This window comes from Eschrichtius robustus, chromosome 20, assembly GCF_028021215.1.
Source record: "Eschrichtius robustus isolate mEscRob2 chromosome 20, mEscRob2.pri, whole genome shotgun sequence".
NCBI lineage: Eukaryota > Metazoa > Chordata > Mammalia > Artiodactyla > Eschrichtiidae > Eschrichtius > Eschrichtius robustus.
Genome location: NC_090843.1, coordinates 12,070,739 through 12,093,573, shown reverse-complemented (window position 1 = coordinate 12,093,573; position 22,835 = coordinate 12,070,739). Strand labels below are relative to the sequence as shown.

At 61.4% G+C, this 22,835-nt stretch overlaps 1 protein-coding gene across 1 annotated transcript; it reads right to left on the bottom strand.

Moving 5' to 3' along the window:
• Positions 1-1,495: 1,495 nt before the first annotated feature.
• FSCN2 (fascin actin-bundling protein 2, retinal) lies at positions 1,496-7,419 on the bottom strand. Its single transcript, XM_068531475.1, has 5 exons — positions 6,594-7,419; positions 2,960-3,116; positions 2,377-2,498; positions 1,839-2,006; positions 1,496-1,701 (listed from the first exon to the last, which is right to left on the bottom strand). Exons 1-5 carry the CDS (start codon positions 7,417-7,419, stop codon positions 1,496-1,498), a joined length of 1,479 nt encoding a protein of 492 aa, XP_068387576.1.
• Between the last annotated feature and the right edge of the window lie 15,416 nt (positions 7,420-22,835).

Sequence of the window (22,835 nt, the reverse complement as noted above, 5' to 3'; positions counted from 1 at the left end):
GCGATTGTCTCAAGCCAAGTACACTGGCCAAGGTCAGCAAACAGGAGACCCCTCCTTGGCACCCTGTGGAGCACCTGAACACTGGTGCCAGCTTCTTTCAGGTCAAGAGTGCCCCGCAGATGGGCCCCCAACCCTCCTGTCCCATATGCCACCAGGGGGCAGTGCAGACCACAGCTCAGGACAATCACTCATTCCTTCCGGGGCCAGGCTCCTGCGTCTGGTACTTGCAGGGTCAGTTGGAGCCCACCTTGAAGTGTGTTGGCCCATTTGGCTTCCAGCCCTTCTTCATCCCTAAGGTGAGGGGAGCCCAGCGAGGCGGGGAGCCAGCCAAGGGGGACCCTGGGGAGAGACTGGGGAGGGGTCCTTGCTGGTCTTCCCCACCCCCAGGATGCCTCACCCCTTCCTGTCCTCCCTGGCCATATGTGTCCACTCTCCTCTGGAACCAGCTCTGCACCCCTTCCTTGCTGCTCTCCTTTCCCAAAGTGCCTCACACTGGCCAGACTCACTGGAGGTGGGGCTTCAGGCCCCAGGCGAGGGTGGGGAGAGGGGTGTGGGCTGAGGGGAAGGGTCAGTGAGGTCACCTGTGTCTGTGGTCTTCCCCCTACTCCAGGCTCTAGACTGTACCCCCAGCCCTCCATCACCCCAGTCCCCAAGGTCCAGGCCAATCCCAGGGGGCATGCCTCCCACCCTACTCCCACCTCCAATGGTCCAAGGTTACCCAGCCCATAAGAGACACTGCCCTGGGTGGGGGTCCTTGGGGACCCAGGGGTTTTGGGTGCCAGCTGGTTTGGGGAGGCACATGGGTGAACCATGGGCCTTGTCCCGGTCATCCACCCTTCCTAGGCTAGGTGGGGCTGGGTGGCAGCAGGCTGGTGCAGAGGCTGAGAAGGGCCCTCTCCCCCATGGCTGACCACACACAGCCCTGTTTGGGACGGGTGGGTGTCACTTCTCCATCAGGTGCTTCCAGGATTCCCTAAGACCCTGCCCTTGGGGAAGGGAGCAGTGATGTGCACTATGGAGACTCCAAAGACCTCTGACCTACCTGACTTGCTGGGGCCTGGGATCAGGCTCCTTCCAGCTCCCCCACCCCCACCCCGGTCCTGCTGAGTAGAGTGGGGGGGTCCCCTCTCCCGGGCTTAGGGAGGAGACGTGCACCAAGGAGAGACAATCCCGGGGGGGGGGGGGTTGGACAAGAGGAGGCCTGGGACTGGCTGTCCAGGATGGGGCTGTGGGACGTTCAATCGGCTGGACCCTCCTGGACAAGCCCCGACCTTGGATTTTCTGGGCATGAGGGATTGGGGGGGGAGGGGAGTAGTTGTCCAGTGGCCATCGCAGGAGCCCCAGGGCGGAGGGGCCAGGGACCGCTCTGTGCAGCACTCTGAGACCAGCGAGCCTGCAGACCCTCCGCGCACACCCTTCCCCACCCCGAGCGGCGCCACTGACCCGCGAGCCGCTGGTCACAGACACGGTTTAATGGGGGACAGGAGGGCGGCACTCAGTACTCCCAGAGCGCAACCCCGGCCGGCGCGTCTGCGTCTGCGCGCAGCAGCCCGGAGGCGCCACCGCGCAGGTACTTTCCGCTCCGGGCGCGGATGGCCAGGCGGCCGCGCTCACGGAACTCAAACAGGAAGTCCTCGGCGCGCTCGCCGTCGCTGCACACGCTGCCGTGGCTGCCGGTGTGCCAGAACCCGCCGCCGCGGCCTGGGGGTTAAGGGGAGCGGGGCTCGGCGGGCGGTTCGCTCCCGGCCCCGCGGTCCCCCCATCCCCCTCGGCGCCCCCCACTCTCTCCGGGCCCCAGCTCCTCGCGCTCCCCCCACCCCCATCCCGCACGCCCGCACCTCGGATCTGGTAGGCGCCGTCGCTGAAGCTGAGGTGGAACACGTCGTAGACGGAGCGGTTGGTGTCCAGCTGGTTGGAGCCTCGGCGGTGGCAGACGAAGCCGTCCAGGCCCCGCAGCACCAGGATGGGCCGGTTGATGAGCTTGAGGATAAACTCCTCGTCCTCACCTGATGGCGAGAAAGGGGTTGAAGGGCCTTAACGGGGCTCCCCTGGAAAAGCTCCAGGCCTGGACTCACTGCTCAGCTTGTGTGCCTCGATCTGCCACTGCCATTGCCTTATGTGGCCTTAGCCAGGGGCCTGCGGCCGTTGAGCCCCCGGTTCCCCAAATGTGCGGCAGTGATCAGGGTGCTCTGGATCTGCTCCCCCACGTCAAGAACAATGATCTGGACCAGCAAGTATGACTACTGTCGTGGAGAGCAGCAGCTTCACAGGGAGGGAGAGGGGCCAGCCCTTGTGGAGACAGGGTCTCCGAGCTGGCCGTGTTCCCAGGCAGAGGGCCCCGCCCCAGTCTCCCCAGGGAATGAGGGAAGTGCTCACCCACAAAATCGCTGATGGCCGCCAGCTGCCCATTCTTCTTCATGCACACGTAGCGCCCATTGCTGGCCTTGAGGGCCACCCGCCGGCCCCGCCACTCCATCTCAAACATGGTATTCGCAGAACTGGAAGGGACAGGTCAAGGTCCCCTCAGAGGAGCAGGATGTGGGGGCTCAGGGTCAGGCCTCCCCATCCCCCTCAAGTCCAGTACCACCCCCTCAGGGGGAGGGACAGGCACTTGCCTTCCACTGTTACCCCCACCACCATTAAGAGCTGTCCCTCACCCCAGTGGGCATTCTTCCCTGGCTGGGCTGCTGTGTGGTCCCCGTGGTTGAGGTGGAGGTGGTGATGCAGGTGGTAGTGGTAATAGAGATGATGGTGGTGCTGGTGCTGGTGCTGGTGGAGGAGGTGGTGGTGATGGTGGTGATTCTGGAGGTGGTGGTGATGGTGGAGGTGGTGATGGTGGAGGTGGTGATGGTGGAGGTGGTGATGATGGTGGAGGTGATGATGGTGATGGTGGAGGTGGTGATGGTGATGGTGGAGGTGGAGGTGAAGATGGTTATAGAGGTGGGGATGGTGCACTCACACTTGTGTGGCTGTGGCCTGGATCCCCCCGTGGGTGACCAGGGTCCAGTAGCCCCCAGTGCTGGAATAGAAGGTGCACTTCTTTGTCTCCCGGTCAATTTGCATCAGGAAAGTCTCATGATCCAGTTCTTCGTCTTGGTTGGCTGAGACATTGACCCCTGGAGGGAGGAGATGGGAAGCCCCTCACGCCTCACCCTGGGTGGGGTGGGGAGCAGAGGGATGGGGAGGCATGCTCTTGGGGCAACCCTGAAGTCAGTGGGGGTCTCATCTAGAACCCTCTGGACTCTAGAAGATTTGGAGCTCTGCCCCAGGGCCATGTGGGCGCGTCATGGACCCATACACACTGCTCCCTAAAGGTACTTGCCCAGCTCCCACCACAGCTCCAGGAACCAGGCCCTTCCGTGCCAGCAAATCCCCTGCCTCTGCTAATCGTCAGGTAATCTGCTTGCTCCTGTTCTCTCGACCCAGGACTTACACCAGCCTCTATTTATAACTCTCCCCTAAGCCACTGGATGGACACAGTGGGGTCCCTGTCCTTCCCCAGCTGTGGCTCAGGACACAGCAGGGGCCTGGGGTTTGCTCCTGGGCGCTGAGCAGGGATTGGACCCCCCCAGCCCCTCACTCACATGTGCATGGTCTCGCAAGAGCCCTGAGGGAGGGCAAGGCTACTTGGGGCTCTGCCTGGGATTCCTGGGAGGGAGACGAAGGGGTCATCCATGACCAGGGTGGGGTGCAGCAGGCAGGCGGTGGAGCCTCCCCAGTATCTTCCCTTAAACCACATCCCTGTTCCATCGCAACTGGCCACTCCAAGAGATATGGCAGATCACAGAGGTCCCCTGAGGCTGGGGTCCAGCGGCTCCAGCTGAGGGAGCAGGAGGGAGTGTGGCAGACCCCCATCAGAGCCTGAGGGTCAGGGCCACATCCTGTCCTGCCCTGCCCCGAGTAGGTAGAGCCCAGACTGTGGAGGTCAGGACCTGTCACCCTTCATGGCTGTGCCCTCCAAAGCCCCCCAGGCTGGGGTCTGTCTCCCTTCTTACACAGATCATTGCTCAGAGCCAAAGAAGGTGGCCCAGCATTCTCAATGCCAATCCCACCGTCCCATCAGCAATACTGAACAAAGTGAGCGCCAGCTGCCCCTGGGCCCGCGATCAGCAGTAACAAAACAGACGGCGGCCCTTGCCCTTCTAGCACTGGGCCATGGGGAGTGGCGGACAACAAGAATGGTGGTACATCCAGGGCCCATGAATGCTGTGGGTTTTGGCCAGGGACAGTCTCACTGAAGCAGACCTGAGGAGGTGAGGGAGCCATCCGTGCAGGGACTAAGGGGGGAGCGAGGCCAGGGGTCTAAGGCTGTGGCTGCACCTCCACCCCCATCTCTGAGGCCAAGCCATTGGTGTCCCCAGCATTGCCCCCCACACACCCCTTCCAGACAGGACGCAGCCTAGGGGCTCCATCTCACACAGCCGGCTGCTCCTGGGGCCCCGACCTTGAGGCAGGAGAGGCTCCACGGAGTCCTGGTTGCCTGCAAAGAGTGTGGACCCCACTGTTCCAGGAGGGATTGGTCAAGTGGTGGGTGTCTGAGCAAGAAGGGGTGTCTTGAGAGCATTTACAGGAGAACTTTCCTTACTCCTGCGAAGACACAGAAGAGCCAGTGCCCCTCTTTCCTTTGGACTTTGTCCTGTCTGGATGTGAGCCTGGAACAGCAGCAGCCGTCTTGTGACCACAAGGGCACCAGCCTGAGGTCAGAGCTGTCCTGGGAGAGAGGTTCCTCAAAGAGGAAAGAGTGGAGGACTTCGGTGATGCCACTGAGCTGGCAGTGGTGCCTGCCAGGGATCCCAGCACCCCCGTGCCTCCAGACTTCGTTTAGGTGAGATAATCAGTGTCCTGTGGCTTAAGCCAATTTGCGGCCATTGTTACTTGCAGCAACGAACACTGCCTGCTGGGCGGCCCTGCAGCAATGCCACATCAGTGAGGGCCGGCAGCGGGCACAGCAGAAACAAGCAGAGCCTGGCTGATAGAGGCCGCAAAAGAAAAATATTGGCAGGAGAAGCCAGGGTGCTTACAAACACTCCAGGGGGAAGGAGACGGGTTTGGGGGCTGCCTGACCAGCAAAATGACAGGGACCGAGGCACCGCCACTCCACAGAAGCCACCACCACAGCTACCTCGGAATCTAGTGGCACCACTCCCCTCCTCCCGCAGCACTGAGATGCCACACTCCACTTCCTCGAATGACTGGTAGCCAAGTCAACATCTGAATATCACGGGGCCAGGTCCTGTGCCCTCAGGCTTATTGTAAGGAAAGCAGGGAGGCGAATGTGCGGTACCTCTGGCCTCTATAGTGGGAGGCAAATCTGGTCCTTTGTGGGGGACATCCCCCATTAAAGGGATGGGGTCAGATGCAGGGTAGTCCAGAGAATGAAAAATGGTTTATACAGCTACCATCCCTCACCACCACCATCATCACCACCATCATCACCATCTCCATCACTATCAACACCACCACCATCACTAGCAGAATACTAGCACCGTCTCTATCACCACAGCCGGTCTTACCATCACCTCCATCACCACCAGCTACCATCCCCACTACCACCACCACAAGACTCACTCACAAGCTGAACAGGGACAAATACTTTGTATCCAGCATCTCCTTTGACTCACAGAGAAAGCTTTTTCACACTGCTGCCCACCTTTTACTGACAAGCCAAGCATATGGGCCTTGGCCCAGGCCAGAAAGTGGTGTGGCCAGACAGTAGGACCTGACATGGGAAGGACCAGGGCTGTCTGTCTTCCCTCACGCCCCAGGACCCGACCACATGCCACAAGTGCTTGGGGGTGTTTGCTGAATGCCGGCCCCTGCTCTGCACTGGCCTTGAAGACCCGGACTACAGGCAGGGGCCCCTAGAGCCACAGCTGGGCCACCCCTCCTGGTGCTCAGGGCCGGGGCTCTGCCTTCTGGACCAGGTGGTGACAGTGAGCCGGGTCAGGGTGTGCCCAGCCACTCCTGGGTGCACAGAGCCAGGAGCCCAAGCAGCTTGGGGCCACTCTGGGACCTCACCTTCTTCGAGGGGAAGTAGGAACTGCCCACGTTCACCCCACAGGCATGTGATCACATGTGGAAGGGCCCACCGGTCACATGAAGCAGGTGACCGATGATCCAGGACTTGGGGGGAGCCACGCCACACCTGTTGGGTAGAGACAGTGTCTCCCCACCAAGGAGTCCAGGCCCTGGCGGGGCCGCTTGCATCCCCCTGGCCTGGAGGAACCCCAAGGCCCCTCCCCACTCCACTCCTGCTGTCTCCTTGCCCTACCCTTAGTCGCCTCCCAAGCCCTTTAAATTTCAGAAGTGGGGTGATGGAAGGGAAGGGGAGGGGCGGGCAGGGGGGCCAGCCCAGTGTGGGCGGGGCCTGCCCTCCCACGCCTCATAGCAGCTGGCCTGGGCCTCCACCACCTCCCGCTGGGTGCTGCCCAGCCTGCATCCAGCAGCTGTCCAGCGGGCCCAAGGCTCAGCAGGGACCCCATACGTGGCCCACGGCCCACCCACCTACGCTGTGTGCTGCCACACACACGTCCCCACCCATCAGCCGCACGAGCCCCACACTGAGAGCACGGCCGGCCCTGCGCCCTCATTACCTTGCCGCACTGACACGTAGCGGTGGTTGGCGGCCACCAGCACCACCTGCGGGTGACTCTCCTCCAGGTCGAAGAGCTCATCCTTGCCGGGCCGTGTGTTGCGGCCAGCCCTGAGCGTGCCTGCGGGTCCCACGGGCGCCAGGTAGCGACCGTCACAGTCCTTGAAGGCCAGCTTGCCTGCCTTGAACTCAAGTGTGTAGCGGGCGCGAGCCTCGGGCTCCCAGACAAGGCGGCCATCGCTGCGCAGGTAGCGGCTGTCGCAGGACTTGAGGCAGTACTGCCGGTTCTGGAAGATGAGCGTGACGAGCGCGTCCACGCCCCACGGTGTGTTGCTGTCCGCCGCGATCTCGTCCTCCTGCGGGCACAGGTGCGCGTAGCGCCGCCGGCTCACACTCAGCAGGTGGGCCTGCGGGTGGATGGCCAGGTGCACGGTCCACAGCTCAGCCGGGGTGATGGCTGTGGCGAAGCAGGACAGCTGGTCCTCAGTGCCGCCGAAGAAGCGGCCGTGCGGCTCCGACTGCAGCACCCAGCGCCCGTCAGGCTGCGGCAGGACCAGGAAGCGGCAGTCGCGGCCCGGCCGCTCCACCTCGCAGGCCACGCGCCCGTCCTCCTCGGCTGACAGGTAGCGGCCCAGGTGGCTGCTGCGAAACAGCACTGCTGTGCCCTGGCCCGGGTCTGGCTCCAGCACCCACATCTGCTTCCTCTTGAGGCTGGGTGCTGAGGCGTTGACCTTGAAGCCAAAGCTCTCAGCCGTCAGGTAACGGTCAGTATCATTGACGAGGCCAAACTGGATCTTTAGCACCTGGTGCAGGCCATTGGTGGGCATCTTCGGGCCTGGCTGAGGTCCCCAAGAGGGGCCTGGGAAGCTCTCTCTGTGTGCTCACGGCCCCCGAGGTCCCCTAGAGGCCTGGCTCGACGGGGTCGGCCCGTGGCCCCCAGGCCCAGCCGGCGTCATGGACCTGCTGCCCGCTTGGATGCTGCCTCTGACCAGTGGTCACGGGCCCAGGCAGCTCTTACATGGCCAGCGGGCAGCAGAGGGCGGGTGGGAGGGCGGATCAGAGCTGTGCCGGCTTAGGAACAGCAGCAGCCTTTCGTTACCCCAGCTTGGATTTCAGCCACTCCCGGACTGCCCAGGGGCCAGAGCCCAGGGCCGGCAGGGCTGGAGAGCGCCACCCGCCGCAGGGCCGACCACCTCCTTGTCCTCGCTGGCAGCTGCCCGGGCCCCAGCTCGGGCCCTGTGCCCCGCTCTCTGGCCCCTGCACGTCTTGGCCTCTCTCCTTGCCCCCCACCTCCGGGCCCCCAGACCCACTGCACAGACTCCCCAGCCCAGCCCAGCTCTTTCCCGAGGTAGAGAAAGCCGCCTGGTGGAAAACTTGCATGTGGCCGCAACCCGATCGCAGCCCTCCACCCTCAGCCACCAGATCCAGTTACTGCTTCTCTGATTCCTGCTGCCAGGAGTGCGGCAAGGCCCCCAACCCGGGCGGCTGCAGCCGAGTCGCGCGCCATCCCCCTCAGTGGCCCCTGGGTCACAGCCTGCAGCCCTGAGTCTGATGCTTCCCGACGGTGGCCTGTGGCTGGGAAAGTGGCAGGCAGGGCTGTTGGTGCCAGTGAGTGGGGCCAGGCGCCCCCCACCCCATCCTGGCAGCCATGGCACCCAGATCCAAACCAGGTGTGGAGAGGCAGTGTCTTGGCCGAATTCACACTGGCCAGGGAGCCTGGTTGTGTTGGGCCCCGGGAAAAGGGCCCTTGGTTTGGGCTGAGGTGGCAGCTGTGTGATGGAGCGTTACACCCGCCTTGCAGGTTGCACAGCGAGAGGGTGACATGGGAGCATGAACGTAGAGCAGACGTGATTCCAGGCAGCACAAGGAGGCGGCAGGCTGTCAGACTCGGGGTCACGGGGCCAGGCTCTGACCTGACCCCTGTACCCTGAGCAACTCTCAGGCCCATAAGGTTGCTCTGTCTTCTACGGGCAAGCTCTGGTGAAGCCAGCCTTGATGGGTGGCCTTGGAGACCCCTGAACTGCCGTTCACATTGCCAGAGCGACTGGCCTGACTGCAGGGTCTTTATGGGCTGGGTCCGGGGATCACATAGGGCGAAGCTTTCCCAGCAGAGGGCTGAGGCCAGCAGTCTAGGAGAAGCCAGAGCTGGCTACCTCTGACCCGGCATCTCCCAGCCCAGCCTCTGGGGCCGCCCCATTGCACCTCCCCGCACCCCCGATGCTGAGCCTGAGGGGTTTGTCTTTGGGAGCTGCAGCGGGCCTGCTCAGCTTTGCCCTGCCTGTCTGTCTCTTGCACCTGCCTCAGGGGCCAGGAGCCAAGTAGTGAAACCAGAGCTGCCTGTCCTGGGCCCGGGCCAGCCTTGGTGTCCTCTTCCTCATCACAGCGTGTGACCCTCAGGCCTCCCTTCTCTGGGGACCAGGACTGGGAGCCACAGGGCCCTTCCAGCCACGGCCCCCAGAGTCTTGCCCTTGATATTCTAGGCATCACCCCTCCATCCCTTTCGAGACCATATGGGGGTCCAACAGAATGAAGGGGCCCTGGGCCGGGCATGCATAGGCCCCAGGGAGTGGGTGGGGCAGATGGGCACATGGGTCAGGAGTCGTTCCTCCATTTTCCAGGTCCTGGGCAATGACCTCCCCAGGTACGTGCAGACACTGAGGAGGAGACCAGGAGACCCGACCCCTTGCTTCGGGGGTTCAGATTGGGGTTCAGGGAGATAGGCCTGCACACAAATCCCCATGACAGCATAGTGCACGCCACAGGTCAGCTGAGCGAGGGGTTGGTCTTGGCTCTCCCTGGGGGCTAGTGTTGTCCACCTCTGTGACCCACACATGTTTATGGGGCATTGACTGCGTGCCTGGCTAGGCTGCGTACCAGGTACCCCATGGTAGGGAGATGCAATCTGGGGTTGCACCCCCCCCTCCCCAGAGATAATGCCCACAAAAAATCCCCCCAAGTTCCTATGGGACTGGGTTGCCCAGGCCTTGATGCCAGGGAAATGTCCTGGTTTGGAGGTACAAGCCATGATGCTGTCCACACTTCAGGTCACATGTGTACAGGGTGGGGGTGGGCTGAGGGGCAGCTGTGCCCATGGCCACCTCCAGGCGTGGGCACTGGTCTCTCCTCTGCACCCCCAACTCCCAGTCAGGCTGCAAAGGAGCTGGCCTGTTCTGATTAGCATGACGGCCTCATTAGCGCTGACTGGTGCTGGCAGGGCGCTCCTGGGCATCACATGCCCCACGGGAGGAAGCCCAGCCGCCAGGCGCTAAGTGGGCCTGGCTCCAGGCAGCTTCTCAGCAGCAGAGCCAGAAAGAAGTGCCTGTGGCCTCTCAATTCTAGGGCCCCACAGCCCCAGGTGGGGGTGGGGTGGGGCTCCCTGGCACTAACCCAGGGGCGTGAGCCATGGGGTGGCCTTTCAGGCCCCAGGGGGACTCTGAGAGGCGGGCCTTCCAGCCCAGGCTTCCTTGGAGGGAGGTAGTTTGCACAGATGGTCCCCCCTCCCTCCTTCCCCCTCAGGATCTCAGGACCTCATTCAGCTGCCTGCTCGGGTCATGGCTCCTTTCTGGATCCCCCGAAAGATTCTGGCATACAGTAGGTACTTAATAAGTGCCTGTGAATGTTTGATGTGGGATTCTTATGTGATGGGCTGAGCCTCTGCTGAAAGATGGGGCGGTGTGCATGGGAGTCTGGGCCCCGTGTGTGTGTGTGCGCACGCGCGTGTGTGTGTGTGTTTAAGTACACACAGACAGGAACTGGGCAGAGTGAGCCATGGCCACCTGCTGAGTCAGCCCCAGTCTGGAGATGGTGCTCTGGATCCCAGCCTCAGAGCCCACTCGTGTCTGGCCAGCAGGGCGACCAGGCTGTGCACAGCATAAGGGAATCTGTTTCAGGGGCGCCCCTCACACCCCAAATGTACACTCCTTACAAGATCCTGTGGTGGGCTGGGTGTTGCAGCCCCGTGGCAGCCTCCTCAGGCAATAGGGAGCACCCTTCTCACAGAACCCCATGCCCCCTGCCAGAACTTGTCCACACAGCCACCCGCTTGGGGCACACAAACGTGCCCACCACTGCCCTGTCCAGCCTACGCTCTGGGGCATCCAAAGTCCCTGCCACTCTGGGACCCCCATTCACCTGCCCCTGCTCACTTCTGAACCTGACACAGTCCCTTCCCAGGGGTGGGGGCACAAACCCAGTGTGTCCCCACCACCCTGGGCTGGCATCTGCAACCTGGACCGGGCCTGGGCACAGACGTCAGGCCACCTGACACACCAACTTTAATATGTTTGACTTGAGGAGGGTGCCTTTTCCTAAGGTGAGCAGCGCCTCCGGCTCCCTACTTCAGGGAGTGGCCATCTGCGGATGGACACAGCCAGATGGATCCTTATGGCCACAGCTGGGCCCAGAAGGCAGGGGTGGCCTCAGCTGTCAGAGGCTCCAGCAGAAAAGGCTGGGGCCGATCCTCAGCCTCTTGCCCTCTTAGTGTCCAGCTAGGGCCAAGAGCAGAGAGGGCCTTAATGCCCCCCCAGGCCCCTGGCATCCACCCTGGAGCTCTCAGGAAACTGTTCCTTTCCTGGGGTGCTGGGGGATGGGCAGGCTTGGCCACTTGGAGGGTCCACCTCCCACTCCACCCAGCCAGGCCCCTCTGGCGCTACCAGGGAAAGCACGCCCACCTCCGCATGTCTAGACAGCCAGCCCTAGTTGCTAGAGCCCAGCCTGGGCTCCTGCCAGCACACTACCTGCTGCCATGGTGACCAGCGCGTGCACCAGGCTCAGTGCCCGGGCAACACTGATGCTGGTGGTGTGAGCTGGCACAGGTGCTGTGTGTGTGCAGGCTGGGGGAAGGGGCCCTCCCCGCCTCAGCTGGCCTGGAAACTGGGAAATGGCCCAGGATGGAGGCCAGGACAGCCCTACCGGCTGAGGGACCTCCACAGTCACACCTTCCCAGACTGAAGTCTTGGCCCCCTGTGCTGAGCAATGCCAGACAGACCCTTCCCGCAGGGCAGTGAGTCTCTGGGAATTACTCCTCACAGAGGAAAACCCCGGCACCCCACCCCACTTTCCAGAGCCTGCGCCTCAGCCCCAGGCCCTGACCAGCTGCTGCTCTGGTTGGCGTTCCTGTCCCACCCCATCCTGGGTACTCTGCCCCTCCCATGGCCAGGCCTCTGCCATCCCCCTTTGGCCCTCTGCCCCCGGACTTCTTGGCCCCGCAAGGAGGTGAGGGCCACTCTGCTGGTCCAGGTGCTGCTGGGCACAGCCTGAGGTCCCGATTTCTTCACTCCTGGGCCCATCACCTTCTCCTGGGGTCCAGCTTGGCAGGCACCCAGGGCCCAGCCTCCTGCATTGTGCCTGAAACGGGCCCACAGCTTGGTGTCCTCATGATTTTTTCATGGCAGGGCTCTCCGCTGCCCCACAGTTCCACTTACATGGGCGGGCGGGGGCCTAGGTTGGTTTACTAGAGGCCTGCAGGCGGTTTAGGGTGACAGTTCCCCTCAGCAGGGCAGAAGGGAGGGGGCTCGCACATCTCAGACTGCACTGTGTGTGCAAACACTGGGGGTGCCCAGCCTGTGCCTCCCACTTGCTCCATGTGAAAATCCACACCCACCACCATCTCTCAAGACCCCTCCCTTCCCCTACCCTATACCCCCCTCAAGACCCTCGTCTTCACACACACGCACCCAGATACACACTGTCTTGGCAAAGCAGCTCCTTGAAAACCTCTCCTGCCTGGTCCCCCTCCCGCTTCAAGCAGAGAGCTGCTGGCTGGGCTGGGGAGGCCCCCACTTAGGGCTTTCAGGGTACAAAGCTGGTGCAGTCTCCTGGCTTCTGTCTCATGTAAAACCATAAGGTCAGGGAGCGGGGAGAAGGGGGAGATGAGGGCTATATCTGGCAGGAGAGGGGCGGGAGAGACCAGAAGCCTCTGGAACCCAGCAAGGCCGAAAGTTCCCGAAGGGACCACAAGGACAGGATTGAGGGCATCTCAGCAAGCTCAGATGTCCCATGACCACTGGGCAATCTTCCAGCACCCAAACCTTAGGACCTTTGCACATTCCTGGGACAAGAGAGGACCACTTGGGGCTTCCCTGGTGGCGCAGTGGTTGAGAGTCCACCTGCCAATGCGGGGGACACGGGTTCGAGCCCTGGTCTGGGAGGATCCCACATGCCGCAGAGCGGCTGGGCCCGTGAGCCACAATTGCTGAGCCTGTGCGTCAGGAGCCTGTGCTCCGCAATGGGAGAGGCCGCGATGGTGAGAGGCCCGCGCACCGTGATGAAGAGTGGCCCCCACTTGCCGCAACTAGAGAAAGCCCTCGCACAGAGGCGAAGACCCAACACAGCCATAAATAAATAAATAAATAAAAATTAAAAAAAAAAAGAGAGGACCACTTGCAATATCTGAGAGTGAACCCCGGCTGCATGGGGCTGAGTGAGGACCAGGTCAACTTCATCAAAATATGGATATTTACCGCCCACCTGGGCTTGCAGACACACAGGTGCCCAAGATGTGTCAATACCTGGCATGGACAATCAGGAGCTCACAACTCCGCAGGTGACCATGGCAGCCTCTGCCCAGCCCCTGTCTATGTGCACCTTCACACACATGCCCAGACATGCATGCACACAGACACACAGACACACACACACAGACACCCATGCACAATGCCAAATCTATCTGCAGAGGCTCAGCTCATCGTGAAAGAACCAGATTCCTCATGTCAAATAATCTCAGGCACTTATTAAGTACCTACTGTGTGCCAGAAATCTTGCTGGGGATCCAAAAAGGAATAAACTCCATCCCTGACTTCTGGGCCAAAACAGAAATGGACCATTGCCTTCTACAGTCAAACAGGCTCTGCACGTGGTCACCTTCCTTTGTCAAATGGCTCCCATGGGGACAGTGTCATGCCACTTAGCTCGAGGCATTAGTGCTGGTCTGCTTCTAATAAAAAATCTTCTCACCTATAGGTGATGCTATAAATGGTGCAGAGAACAGGAGAGAGGCCCTGGGGATTAAGTATGTCATAGGTTAGGACAACTAAATGCAATACAGATCCTGGATTAGGTCAGGGAAAAATGCTACGTAGGACATTATTGGGACAACTGTCATCACTGAAATTTAGATTGCAGATTAGATGAACTGTGCCATACTGATGTGAAATTGCCTGATTTTGGTTGCTGTACTGTGGTTATATAAGACAGTGTCCCTGTTCTTAGGAAAAAGACACTGAAATATCAAGGAGTAAAGGGCAGGACGTCTGAGACTGACTCCCAAATGGTTTAGAAATGAAAAGGGAAAGATAAAAAGAAAATAAGGCAAGTGTGACAAATGGTAAAAATTTATTAAGTTTTTATTAAGTTCTCAAAAAAATTTAAAAACCATAATAACTAGAATTTAAAATCCCACTGCAGGGTCAGAAGAAGTCAGATATTCCAGTCAGTTAAAAAAGATAAATAGATAGAAGAAAAATAAGACTATTAAAGGATTCAACTAGGAGATATGACCAGCCAATTAATAGAAATCCCCAAACAAAAGAACAGAAAAAAAATAAAACAGGAAAGAGGGAAATTATGAAAAAAATAACACAAGAAAATTCCCAAGAACTGAAGGACATTGAGGGCCTAGGGCCTAGAAGTGACCAAGACAAGAATGAGGTCTTCAGCACGGGTACCCCAGAAATCTCAGATAGGCTGGAAAAAAGGGAAAAGCCCAAACGCTTGTGGAGAAACACAAAAAACCATGGACGCTGGATCGGGACTTAAATGACAACCATTTCCCAAGAGCAACTGTAGGAAGAGTCAGGGAGTCAAGCCTTCAAAGTCTGAGGGAACATGGGACTTCCCTGGTGGTCCTGTGGTTAAGACTCATTGTTTCCACTGCAGGGGGGCACAGGTTTGTTCCCCGGTCAGGGAACTAAGATCCTGCATGCTGCACGGTGCGGCCACACACACAAAAAAATCTGAGGGAATATTATCATCTCTAAACTCCCCCCCTTGTTCCCAGGTAGGTAAAACACAGGCACCTGCAGATATGCAAACTCAACTCCTACTTACAGGCCCCAGGCCTGTCCCTTCCCAGCTGGGTGGCTCCCCGCCCCACCCCCCATGCTTAGTCTGTGCCCGGGCAAACTGGGGAAGAGAGTGATGTGAGCAGGAGTGGGTCTGTGAGTCTGCTCAGCACTGCTGACCTTGGCTGGCTCCTGTGGGTCAGGGCTGCTCCTGGGGGCTGGCTCCCTGAGACAATTCACTCACACAGGCCCTGGTAGACACACAGGTAGGGCCGACCCACCTGTCACCCAGGGAGGTAGAGGTACAGCTCTGGCCACCAGCCCATGGGCATCCTCTGTCCTTCCCCAGGAATGACCTAACCCCAACCTGGCTCTCTCTGCCCCCCACCCATCCACCTTCAGGGTGTTCCGTGTCTCTCTGCTGCCCTGGTGTGGCAATCCAGGTCCCCTGGAGGCTGCATCCCTGCCGGCCCCCTCTCCCACCTTCCTGGGGCTAGCCCAGTCCCAAATGACCTAGCCCCACAGCTCACAGCCCTTGGGCAGCCCCTGGAGGAGTGGAATGAACTCACACCCCTTTGTCCCCCAACCTCCGCCTCCCCACAGCCAGCAGGGTGTGTATAGTTGGGGAAGGGGGCTCACAGTCCCACCCCCTCCAATCCTGCTGTGTGACCTGGAACGAACCTCAGCCTCTCTGAGCCTCCCTCTCCTCTCTGAATTGGTTATCTATGGCCATCTGCCCAGGTGGCCTAGCTGCTGAAATAACCCAGTGTGTCCAATGAGCAGACAGCATGGCAGCTGGCATCTAAACCCTCCCAGGGAACCAGCTCTGTATTCAACAGACACAGTCAGGTCCAGGGTCTGCCCTAGCTTTGGGGTCCCTCTGTGGGTGCTGTCTGCTCCCTGAACGGAAGGTACAGGGACATAGGTGTGGGCTGGCCCTGCCTGGCTGAGTGGAGGCCCTGGCCCTCCCCTCTTCCGTTGCCCTGGGTGCTGGCTGACCCCAATCCCACCTTGTCACCCTGTGTCAGCACCGGCTGAGGTCACCGGCCACTCCCAAGCCGCTCCCTGTCACCCTCGGGCGGCAGTGACTCAGGGGCCACTGGCAGCATCTTCCCCAGCCCAAGTCAATGGCTGCGGGGGTCGTCCGGGCGCTGGGGAGGACCGGGGTAGTTGGGATGGGGCGGCAGGTGCGGCCCCGACTCCTCTCTCGGCCCGGGGCGCTTAGCCGCGATAGCGGGACCCACCTGGCGGCCCACCTGGGAATGACAGCAGCCTGCTTCAGAGCTGGGCGCTCGGGGCCGCCGCGGCCGGCCAGAGCGCCATCTCCTGGCCCAGGCCGCCGAGCTCTCCCCGCGTCGCAGGGCCCCGGGTGCCGTGCGCTGCCGGCAAACCCCCGGGGCAGAGGAGATGCGGCTTGTGCGGTGCAGGGGAGGGGGCTCTGACCCCAGGTCTGAAACCAGCTAACAGAGGGGGCGCAGAATGGCCGCGGGTGGCAGGGCGCCCCAGGCCTCCGGCCCTGGTTGGCACTGCTTCGGTGGCAGCCTGTTCCGCACTCCCTCGGCCGCCCGCTGGACCTAGTCTCCCTGGGACTCCCGCGCTGACACCAAAGGGCTCGGAGAAAGCTGGTGCTGGGGTCAGGCTCCCGGAGGTGGAGGCGGGCCGGGGCGCGGGAAGGTGCACGCAAGGACTCGTGGCCCGGGAACCGCCCCGGGACCAAATTAGGACATGCGGCCCTGGGCCCAGGCCGGGTGTGAGTACCTGAAGTCCTGCCCCCAGCCCGCTAGGGCTGTGCGTCCCAAACCGGCTGGAGTAGGCGGGGCTGAGAGCAGCAGGGCCCGCCCCCTGGGCGCCGCTTCCCTGGGAAGTCCGAAACCCGGAAGGATAGCGCCGGGAAGGCCTGGGTGACTGGTGCGGAGCCGGGGCTTGACCTCAGCCCTGACCTCACCTCCTTCCACTCTGCCCACTCCAGCTGCAGCCTTTGGAGCAGCGGCAGGGAGGACAGAGCACCCAGAGCGGCGGCTTCCTGTCCGTGTCTTACCCTGATCCACCTCCCGGTTTTCCGTGTGGCGCCAGGTGTCCCGGGGGTGGGGACACCTGTCGTGGCAGCCCTGACCTTGTCCAGCTCAAGAGAGTTTGGCTGGTCGGGCGAGCTCCCCGCAGCACCGTGCCAGAGCAGGAAGTGCAGGAGGGTTGCCCCACCCTTGCCCCTGCAGCCCCCGTGAGCCTACCAGCTTGGGGGCTGGGAGAGGGTCCCTGAGGGCAGTCAGGCCTCTGCTCCCTTCCCTCTCAGCTCTAGAGCCATATCCTCTCTTTGAATATTGGAGTCAGGGTTGGGGGAACAGCTCGGCAGCTCCCCTGTCCCCCTTCTGACTCTCAGGGAAGGCCCTTCCCTCTTTCAGGGCTGGAGCCCTACTCTCTCCATTCCTTCTGCCCACATTCTTGCTTCCTTCCCCTGTATAGGTACCAGGGGAACCAACCAGCTTCACCTTGTGTCCAGAGAACCTACACTCTGGGGCAGAGGGCAGGGACAAACTGAATAACCAACATTCAGGTGGGAGGTGGGGACTTGCCCCAAGGCCAGGGGATGACCTGGAGGCCTGCAGGGAGGAGGTGGCCAACGGGAAAAACTTTCTGGGCAGGTGCTGGTCCTGGGCTGGAGGGCAGTGAGTGAGAGGTATAGTAGGTGAAAGGGTAGAGGGTCAGGCAGAGCTTGCCATGAAAGCCTCCAGCAACAGAGTAAGGGGCTCAGGTTCTATCTTGAGGCAGTGGGTGGCATGGGGAGCAGGGTGATGTGATTTGCAATATTAATTGTGGGGAAGCAGGAGGCTGGCAGCTGGACTGGACACAGGTCAGGGATGTGCAGAGTGTGCCATGGTCTGGCGGGCACCCTGGTTTCTGACTTTTTTTTTTTGGCCACACCGTGGGCCATGCGGGATCTTAGTTCCCCAACCAGGGATGAAACCCATGCCCCTTGCATTGGGAGTATGAAGCCTTAACCACTGGGCCGCCAGGGGAGTCCCTGGTTTCTGGCTTTAGCCACATGCTGAGGTAGAACTGTCATGAAGCAGCTGGAGGCCTGGACTCCTGGGTTTAATCCTTAGTTTCCCTTTGCAATCTGTGGACACAGCTCACCAAGAGTAAGAACTATGCAGAGGTGAAAAGTGGTGACCTCCGGGGGCAGGGCCCACACAGGTGGGCAATATGTGCTCTTGGCAGCGTGTGCAGCAAAGATGAAGAGCAGACTGTGCCCATTTCTGGACCACTGTGCCAGGTCCAGCAGCCTGCTCCGTGGTGTAGGCAGCGCTGTCACTGTCCCCCAAGGCCCAGTGGAACAAGGCCTGGGGGTGTGCCCTTGGAAGCAGAGTAAGGAGGCCGCTGCTCCTGGTAATCTCAGGTCTGACACACAGAGGCGCTGAGTGAGTACAGCTTAATCATCATCGAAACCTGAATGCCTGGGGACATTGAGGCCAGAGGTCTGGAAAACCTCAGTGGTGAGGCGTGGGGAAAGTTCACTGGGCCACCCAATGGTCTCCTGTCCCCAGACCTATCATCCAGTGCAGGAGGGGCACCAGCCTCAGAGCCTCTGGTGGGCCACACACCCCTCACATCATTGGCCCATCTTCTTTACAGAAGTTGAGGCTCAGAACTCAGGTCCTGACTCCCAACCCAGTGTTCTTCCAAAGGCCTCCTTGGTTCCTGCTGCACCACAGTGGGGAGATGGGAACCTCCAATAAACTCCAGTGGGGCTTGTCTTCAAAATGCCTAGAGCCCTCCACTGCCGGAGCAGTGAAGCCTTGGCCTGGGTGTCTCTGTGTACCTGACACCCCAACTTCATGTGGGGGTTGCACACTGCGAGCCTCAGTTTCCCTGCCTTATGCAGTGAGGACTGGATGACACACGAAGAGGCCTGGCCCAGTGCATCCTGGCACAGAACAAATGGCAGGGTTGAGCACAGAGCACCTGAAAACTCACCAATGCCTAAGTGCCCAAGCAGCTGGCCGCCAGGGAGGCTCCACAGGGCGTGGGGCTGGAGCCCTGGCCTCCAGGGTGCCTTGGGATATATGGACCTTCCATGACTGTCTGTAAAGTGCCGGCAGGAGAACAAGCCCCACTGGACACTTAGACCAGAGACAGAAATGTGTGGCCCTGACTCTGTTCATTGACCTGAAACTCAGAGGCAGGCTGGCCAAGCCAGCAGTAAGTTGACCTTGCCTACCAGGGCAGCCTGGGGACCCTTGTTCCAAGCAGACAGAGCCACTCCAGAGGCTGCCCCTGCCCCAGTGGGAGCCAGCCCAGTGCCCTGGAGAAGGCTTTAGGTGGCAGAACACGCATCTTGCATTTGATCCACAAGCCTGAGAGAATAGGACAGTGAGCTGAGGGTAGGGAAACTTTGGTTTTCCTTGGCTTTTTTTTTTTTTTTTGGCTGCACCGCTCGGCACGTGGAACTTCCCTGACCAGGGATTGAACCCACACCGCCAGCAGTGGAAGCGCGGAGTCTTAACCACTGGACCACCAGGGAAGTCCTCCTTGGCATTTAAAAAATGAAGTTTTTATTAGGAGATAATTTTAGATTTACACAAATGTCGCCAAGACAGTATTAGCATTTCTGCAGACTCTCTACCCGGTTTCCCCTAATGTTAACATCTTACACAGTCATGGTACAATTGTACTGAGAGATTGACTTTGGTACTTAATTAATTAAACTCCAGACTTTATTCGGATTTCACCAGTTCTTCCACTACCGTCTTCTTTTGTGTTCCAGGATCCCACCCAGGATCCCACGTTGTATTTGGAGGGAGGGGAAGGAAAGACATTCCTGGCAGAGGCAAAGGCCCGAAGGGGTACTCATTACCAAGTTCCCTACCCTGTCTGCCTGGCAAGTAACTGGCTAGTTGGGAGGTGGAGAGAGGCAGGAGGCAGGGGTGGGGTGATGGGCTGGGGGTCAGGCTACCAGGTGCAGAGGTGACCTGGATCCCAGGAAACATCCCTGGAGGCTGGAGCAAGGAGACGACAGGCTGGTGTGGGTGTCAGAGGGAGGGACAAGGGAAGGACCCTGAGCTGGGGTTGCCTGGCAGTGTCCAGGGCTGGGGAGGCCTGGGGCTAAGTCTCAGCTACGCCAGACTTCCTTGCAAGGTGATGCCACCTCCCTGCACCACTGTCTTCTCAGCCCTTAAATGGATGGAAGATGAAACGAGATGCAGCAAAGTCACAATAAATGCACCAAACCAGCACTGGGCTAAAAAACTCACATCATTTCTCTGAGCCCCAAGTCTCCATCCTCAAGATGGGAAGGACACACCCACTTTTGGGCAGAAGTGCAGCTGCTGACTCTCTCCCTCCTCCCAGGGCCTCCCTGCTCACCCAAGCCAGGGGCTGCCACATCCGTGTGGTCCCCTCCCAAGGGGCTCCAGGGCCTCTCCAGCTTCAGGAGGGGTGGGGGCGGCCGTGCGCTTCCATGAGCACAGCCCTGAAATGACCTTGGGCGAGGCTTCGCACTGCCCGGTTGCAAAACAGAAAAATCTCAGCGCAGAATGCGGCGTTCCCCAACCCCCTGTGCGGGGCTTGGAGGTCTTGCTCTGTCTGGTGCCCGTTCCCTGGACCCACGGCGTCCACTTACTCCTGGTTCCAGATGGTGCTTCCCAGGAGGGTCGTCGCCCCCTGCCCGCCCCCCCCACCGCCAAGCCTCCAGCTCCGCGTCCCCCCGCCCGGGCCACATGACCTCTGGGCCCGCGCGCATCCCCACCCTGCACTCTCGCGGCCGGGCGTGACGCGATGCAGCGGGGTCTCCCGGACCCGCGGAGGCCCGCGGTGAGGGTGGGAGCGGCTGCCCGTCCTCTCCCCGCCCCGCCTCCTCGAAGGCGCCGGGGCCGCCCCGCCCCCCCGCCACCGCCCCTTTGTTCGGCCGGCCAATCCGCGGCCTCCTTGACTAAATAAGGCTAGGAGCGCGCCCGGCGCCCCCAGTCCATTACTTCCGCCCCCCGCCCGGCTGGTGACTCAGGGCCGGCGGCGGGCGGGGACGGGGCTGCCCAGGCTGCGGCTTCCCGGGCGGCGGGCGGGGCTCCGTCGGCGCCGAAATGGCCAAATATGGCCGCGCCGCGCGCCACCGCCCCGCACCCGGACACCTGCGGCCGCACCTTGACCCCCGCCCCACCGCGCCGGGTGACACAGCCGCGGAACTGGAAGCTGCTCCCCCACCCAGGCCCGCGCCAGACCGGCTGAGAGCGCCCCTTCCCCTCCCCCGCAGCCCGGCCCTGAGGGGGCAAGCCCTGGAAATCTCGGGGCTCCCAGGCCCCGCCTCACTTCCCCCCACAACACTTCGGCCGTGCCCCCAGCGCCCTGCGGACTGCAAGATGGGAAAGAAGGAAGGGGGGACGGGGACAGAGGTCCAACGGCCTCTGCCCCCTCCCCATCTGTCCCACGAAGCAGCCTGGGCACACCAGACAAAGGAGTGCCAGAGGGAACTGGAGCCCGAGGAGGGGAGGCCCCCGCAGTCGAGGTAGCCTGAGTGGAATGCGGGGTGGGCAGACACAGGACGCGACTCCTTGGATACTGGATACTTCCCACTTCCCGTGTGTGACATCTTGGGACCCCCAAGTGTTGCAGTCTTCTTCGCACACTGACGCCTCCACCTGGGGGTAGAAGGCCGGTGGTTGTGCCCAGGAGCGCCTGTAAGGGTGGGTTTTCCGGAGGCCCAGCCCCAGGTTCTTCCATGGGTGGAGCACACACCTGATGGACAGCAGCCTTGCCCTGTACACCCTTGGAAAGTCTGGCGAGTCTGGGACCCAGCTAGGCCTGGTGGCATGGGTGGCCATAGGCATGGCCTTGGCATCTGGGTGACTGCAGTCCGCAGGTGGGCTGGGCGGCTGCTTTACCTGCCTAGCCCAAGGTAGATGTGGACACCAGCTGACCTTTCAGGGCTCTTGGGGCGCCCGGCCTCGCCCCCCATCAGACACCAGCCCGGGTAGAGCCCAGCGCACCCGGACCTTGGACGAGTCCCCAGACTCACTCGGTCCGGCACCACTGCCACCCCTCATGGCCAGTGTGCTCTTACACATGCCTCCTCTGATGTTTAATTCTGTACTGAGCAATCCCGAAAGCTTACAAGTCCAAGGAAACCGTAGTACCTGGTTCCCTCCGGGCATAACGAAAGCACTGGAAGCAGCAGGTGTGACCAGGACCCTGCCAGAGATGACAGGTCTTCAAGAGCAGGCTCCTGGGGAAAAGGGCGCGCCCTGGACCCAGGAAAACCACAGCCCCAGGGCTGCCGGGGTCCATTGGGTTTACTCCTAGTGTCATAAACAGAAGAGAGGGTTCCCCTCCTCAAGTTTAGGGGTGAGTTGACCGTTCAGGCAGTCAAAACTACTCTTCCCTGCCTCAGTTTCCCTACGATGCCCAAAGATGATTAAAGTGAAACAAAGCTCCACCCTCTCCCCAACGGACAGGGAGGGGGTGGCCCCAAACCCGGAGTGGAGCCCCCGCCTGGGGACAATCGGGCTTGCGGTTTGAGGGGCAGGATGTGTTGGGTGTGGTATAACGGGGCCAGTCTCTGCGCCGTCAGGGACCCCGAGCGCCCCAACTCCGGCGGAGGGGACTACGCGGTCATGGCTGCGCTAAGGGACGGGCGGCTCCTTTCCATCGTGACAGGGGCGAGGTCACGGCTCCCCGGGACTCCCCCGGACCATGGGGCCCGCACTGCCGCATGGGCAGCCGGCGGGGACCACCACCCTCCCCTCCCCCAGCCCGGCGCCGGGAACCCGCCTTCGCGGCCTGCAGATCCTCGGGGAGAAAGCTCGAAGGGGGCGCCCGGGGAGCAAAGCCCCCCTGCGGGGCCGACCGCGGGCGCACACCCAGCTCCGAATGCCGCCCAGCCCCGGGCCAGGCAGTTTCGGGGTGCAGCCGGGCCCTCCCCAACAGCGCGCAGCAGTCCCGGGGCGGGGCCGGCGGGTCAGCTCCGCGGCATCCTCTGCACCCCGCCCTGCGATCCCCGGGGACGCCCACCCACCCCGCCCCCGCGCCGGCCCGCTCATAGTCTCGCTCGCTGGTTCTCGGGCGCGCGGGGGCGGCGCGGGCGGGGCGGTTGGGGGCGGGGCGGGTGGGGGCGGGACCGGGCGCGGGGCCCCACGTGCCCCTGCCGGGCGGGCCAATGGGCGCCCGGCGTTCGGAAAGATCGCCATATATGGACATGTTCTGGGGCCGCGCGCGCCGCCGGCCCGCGCGCGCGCCCCGCTCCGCTTAAATACGGG